Raw genomic sequence first — 6,000 nt, 5'->3', positions numbered from 1 at the left:
TAATGGGGAGAACCGGTTGAAAGTTTCTGTCGGCTGAATAAGCGACACCGGTTGAGCATTCCTACAGCGTTTCCCTCCAGAAGCCATGAGAAAGTTGTCCGGCTGCGGGGACCGTGCGAGGGGGTTTATACTAACGTTACTATCTGTACTTGCTGGTGGCACAGACGATGTTTCATCCTTTCCTACACTGAAATTACCCTTGCCTAACGATTGCGTCTGAAGCTGGGCTTGCAGCACAGCTATCCTTGCCATAAGGCGATCGTTCTCCTGTATATTATAAGTACAACGACTGCAATTAGAAGGCATCATGTTAATGTTACTTAGCTTCGGCTGTTTGAAGTCCTGACGAACCATGTCCAGATAAAACCTCCGGGGTAAGAAAGTTGAATGAAAAAAGTTGAGTGAGGGTAAAAAGTAAAAATATACGGTAATGAAAAAGTAAAAACCGTTAGGTAGCAAAGTAAGATCGGCAACAAAAACGCACAGCAGCGTAAACAAGTCTGCAAGTTGTGACCGGAAACAGGAAATACCTTTTTTGCACTATTGGTTAGAGCCTGTAAGTAAGCATTTCACTGTAAGGTCTACACCTGTTGTATTAGGCGCATGCGACAAATAAACTTTGATTTGACTTGATGACTGACATGAAGAATGATAGTAAAAATCGTTGGAACACATTCAATGACATTTTTGGAAAAAAGGCTAACTCAGCTCCATCATTCATTGAATCAGATGGCTTATTCATTACAAAACTGACTGATGTTGCCAACTACTTTAATGATTTTTTCATTGGAAAGATTAGCAAACTTAGGCATGCCATGCCAGCAACAAACACTGACACTACACATCCAAGTTTAACTGGCCACATTATGAAAGATAAGAATTGTAATTCTTTATTCTGTGAAGTGAGTATGCAAGGGGTGAAAACATTTTAGTTGTCTATCAACAATGACATGCCACCCGGGTCTGACAACTTGGATGGAAAATCACTGAGGATAATAGAGGACGATATTGCCACTCCTATTTGCCATTTTTTCAATTTAAGCCTACTAGAAAGTGTGTGCCCTCAGTGTCACATCCTGATCTGTTTCACCTGTCTTTGTGCTTGTCTCCACCCCCCTCCAGGTGTCGCCCATCTTCCTCATTATCCCCAGTGTATTTATACCTGTGTTCTCTGTTTGTCTGTTGTCAGTTTGTTTTGTTTCGTCAAGTCTACCAGCCCTGACCCTTGGCCTGCCTGTCGTGCTGTACCTTGTCACACCACTCTGGATTACTGACCTCTGCCTGCCCTGACCCTAAGCCTGCCTGCCGTTCTGTAACTTTCGGACTCTGGACTACTGACCGCTGCCTGCCCTTGACCTGTCCCCCTGTTTTTGTAATAAACTTTGGTTACTTCGAAACTGTCTGCGTCTGGGTCTTCTCCTGAGCCTTGACACTCAGGCCTGGAGGGAAGCCAAAGTCATTCCGCTACATAAGAATAGTAAAGCCCCATTTACTGGCTCAAATAGCAGACCAATCAGCCTGTTACCAAACCTTAGTAAAGTTCTGAAAAAAATTATGTTTGACCAGATACAATGCTATTTTACAGTAAACAAATTGGCAACAGACTTTCAGCACACATATAGGGTGTGTATTATCTTTTACCAGATCTAATATGTTATAGTCTCCAAAATTCATTTCACATTTCCGCAAAATTCAAAGTGTTTCCTTTCAAATGGTATCAATAATATGCATATCCTTGCTTCAGATTTTAGATTTGTGTATGTCATTTTAGGCAAAAATTGAAAAAAAGGGGCGGATCCTTAAGAGGATAATGTACATTTGCTAAAGCATTATGATGACTCAGCTACACAATGGTAGGGATTAACTGAGCTGGGCTTGGGTCATTGATAAGTCATTGTCTCAGCGCTGCCTTATAATGTTGTGAAAGGATCCAGGAACCAAAATGATTTGGGTGGATCCCATCCTAGTTATAAAACATGTTTTGTTTCCAAAAGGTATCGAAATTGTCAACAAAAGTTACATCCATTGAGCTGCAATAATCACATAGTCAGTTATGAAGAGAAAACATCCTACTAAAGCGTTCAATGCCACGATTCAGAGAGGGTACAGGGCCAGATATGATTGGGATCGCTCTGCTCCAGCTCCACTCCGTTCACATACTCTGCCCCCAGCAGCCAAATTGAATGCTCTGCACCATATTGTGACATTTTATTGATAACGGCTAATAGCAGTAAGGCCAAAATCATTGTTTCATCAATTTGGTTTAATATGTTTGTTTCTGATACCCCCAGGGTCCTAAAATACAAATTAAAATACCTAGATGGTTACTATCTTCAACAATTCCATATGATAGGTTAGTGGAGATGATGCAAAAATGGCTTCAAGTCTAGAGGGTTACAACAGAGACCAATTGGTTGTAATCTGGTTGCGTGACGTCTTCTCAACCAGAAAATTATGTCATGTGCCAAATGTCCACTCTACCCCTGGAACATGATAGGCTTCTGTTATTATATCCTGATTATTATCCTGATATACAGTATATCTTCTGCATGGACATTACAGCATGTGTGGCTTTCCCACTGTAAACCTGAACTTCCATTATAACACTGTCTGATATCTTGTGACCAGGCCATCTGTTTTGAAAGGATCCTATTTGACCACACACCACGCCAGCCTATTTGTTACTTTGCTCTGTCTCTGAGCAAGCTGGGCATCCCAGCACTGATCTGGAGTCAGCAGAGGAGAGAGAGTCATTTCTGAGACATGCTCACACGCTCACACACACACACACACACACACACACACACACACACACACACACACACACACACACACACACACACACACACACACACACACACACACACACACACACACACACACACACACACACACACTGGTTACAGCACTGGGGCTGTAACAAGGAGCCAGAGAAAAACACACACATGGTTTTGCTCTTAGACCCTAAAACAACAGCCTGAGAAAACCATCCCGATCTATCTGCTGTGGAAGAGACTTAAACAAAAGAGCAGTCTTTCGCCGGGCTTCTCATCCTATCAGGTTTCCCCCTCTGTGTCCGCTTGCACAGCTGTGGGCCACGGCTTCCCTCTTACTCTCCGAGGCCGACTCACACAAGGTAAACACACACCCGGACGGCCGGCAAAGCTGGATAGGAAAACGATCGTTGGACAGGGTTGATTTTGCCTGTGTTGTTTTTGCTCACAATGCCTTTTGGGTTGAATCATCCATTTCACTGTAGTTGAAAATGTACAACCAAATTAGGTTGTTTAACACAGATTGTATGGGATGAGTTAGAGTTAGTGTTTGAAATGGCACTAGATAGGCCTTGGACAGAGTCTGTTTAGAGTGAGCAGGGTGGTTATATCTGCGATAGTGTGTTCAGCTGCGATATGGAGCATAACTCATAAAGCATAATAGCCTGCCATCAGGAAACTAAATATAGATGGTGTTTTGATTGCGTGAAAATTGACATTTCAAAGGAGATTAGGATCAGCACCACTAAAACAACAGTGCCAAGAGCCAAGGGGCAGAGCTCTGTCCCCCCCCCCCCCGCCCGCCAACCTGCCTTCCTCACACGGCTCTTACAGCAGGTATCCGCAATTATCCTCAGGGCTGTGTGTCACTTTTTCCAGCGCAGGGATTCTATGTGTGTGTGGGATTGTGTGTGTATGTCTTTCTGTGTGTCTGCATGTGTGTGTGTGTGTCTCCCTCTCTTTGGGACTGTTGTGGGGGGTCATAGGTCAATGGTCCGTGTTGGCTCCTTCACTTGACTTCTTGTCGCCTCTAGTCACTAAGTGGCTGTGACCTCATAACCCTGTGACCTCATCTCCTTAGCTCTCTCAGCCCTCCTTCCATAGCAACCGCAGGTTGAGGTGCATGACATCATGAGCTGAGAAGGTCTTCGCTAATGATGGGAGAGCGGGGGGCGGAAAGTGAACGGGAAAGGGGAGGGGGTGAAGTGGAGTGTGATCCGGAGCGCGGGTAATTTTTTCCGACATTATTTGAGTATTAACCATGTCATTATTAACGCAGGTGTGTTTTTTCAATGACCAAATTCTTCTTCTGCTTCACTGAATAGAGTCTGTCAGAAACCAGCTGGGAGATGTGAAAGGGTGTTGCTGCCGGCAACAGAAGATCCTCCCGTGAAAATACACACATACGCACAAACACATGCCGTCCCTGTTTGGCTAACCACAACACCCATATATCCCAAACACTTGATACCTGTCAAGCATAGCGTAGCATACCATAGCATAGAATCCCCCTTTCATGCTTTATTTTTACACAATCCAAACACACGCAGAGGATCAGGATATGGCCGCTTACATGATTTAATTAGCACAGGCAAAGTGCTGAGAGGTCAAACTCCATTCAGAGCAGAAACTCTATCCACTCATTGATTCTATTAAAAGCTGTGGGCTGTGTGTGTGTGTGTGTGTGTTTATGCCAGAGCAGGGCCTGCCTGGTGTGATGAAGACCCCCCCACACACTCCATCTCCCCACCCCGTCCACCCCACCAGTGGGTTCTAACACTGTCAGCTGAATACAACCCTGGGGTTCAATGGCACGCTTAAAAGTAATGCAACACTGCAACAACAATACACTGTACATACTTATAGGGCACAAGTGTGTCTATGAAAACACATAAAAAGAGAAAAACGAAGTAAAGTCAAATAAAATGTTATTTGTCACATGCTTTGTAGACAACAGGTGTAGACTAACAGTGAAATGATTACTTACGGGTCCATTTCCAACAATGCAACGAATGAAAACACACACACAGTTCAGGGCTTTTAATAGAATCAACGAGAGGATAGAGTTTTTGCTCTGAATGGAGTTTCAGAGCAGCCTTGGGGTCATGACTGGGGTGACTGGGGTAATTGTTTGCTCTCACACACGCCATACACACAGACCTACACACACACACGTACATTCTCTCCTCACAGTTAGACATGAACCTATACCTGAAATCAGAAACTCACTATACATGCATGGCATGCAGATATACACTTATAGCACACACACACACACACACACACACACACACACACACACACACACACACACACACACACACACACACACACCTTATTGCACTGATGTAGGGTGTGAAGCCATACTGTGGCACAGTACTCTAGGTGAGTTGTTATCATGGTGTGGTAGATTGTCAGGAGGATGTCCTTGGAGATGAAGTCCTTTGCCATTTTTAGAGTGCCAAGCCCAGACAGCAGTCTCACTGTGACCAGGCTGGCGTGTTTAGTCCAGTGTAGATGTGGGTCCAACTTCATCCCCAGGTACTTGGCGTTTACTTGTTCATGAGTGATTTGTCCGTCTGTTCTTGTGACACTTTTGCCTATGTGTCTCAGCTTTTGTGGGTTGCCAAACAGCATTGCCTTTTTACTATGCATTGCTCCCTCTGAGGATCTTGATATAACTTGTTGGCAATAAAAAGTGGTTGGTGGTCTGTTTGTATTTAATTATAGTGTGTGATAAGTCAGCTGGATTTGCTGCAGATTGCCCTCAGTCTAAGGAGAGAGATCCAGAGGGGCTATAGAGTGTGTCTCTCACTAGCTCTGTCTTATATAGTTCAAACCTGGGAAAACATTGATTCAGAATTGAAACAGAAGGAATTCAAACAGGTTGAACCAATTTTGTACCAGTTTTGGTATAACAAGTAGAACTCTTATGGACCAGTTTTACAATGGTTAGGTTTTGGTTTGGTCAAGCCTGGATTTGTTGTTGAGATCAACCGACATGATATGTGAGTTTGTACTGAAGACAAGTTAAGTTGGAGGTCCAGGAGTTGGGCATAGAGGGACACAGGATCCACAGGTTTAGCTCAGATAAACAGACAGACAGACAGACAGACAGACAGACAGACAGACAGACAGACAGACAGACAGACAGACAGACAGACAGACAGACAGACAGACAGACAGACAGACAGACAGACAGACAGACAGACAGACAGACAGACAG

At 44.1% G+C, this 6,000-nt stretch overlaps 1 protein-coding gene across 1 annotated transcript in view; it reads left to right on the top strand.

Annotated features, from left to right (window-relative positions):
* The first annotated feature begins 5,279 nt into the window (after positions 1 to 5,279).
* Positions 5,280 to 6,000, top strand: part of ostn (osteocrin) — a 42,783-nt gene continuing 42,062 nt past the window's right edge. The window contains exon 1 of the mRNA XM_029714269.1: positions 5,280 to 5,315. Within this exon, the coding sequence (XP_029570129.1) occupies positions 5,292 to 5,315 (24 nt within the window). The 5' untranslated portion in view covers positions 5,280 to 5,291. The remainder of the gene's footprint in view (positions 5,316 to 6,000) is intronic.

This window comes from Salmo trutta, chromosome 26 (assembly GCF_901001165.1).
Source record: "Salmo trutta chromosome 26, fSalTru1.1, whole genome shotgun sequence".
NCBI lineage: Eukaryota > Metazoa > Chordata > Actinopteri > Salmoniformes > Salmonidae > Salmo > Salmo trutta.
This window is presented reverse-complemented; position numbering and strand designations above follow the sequence as displayed.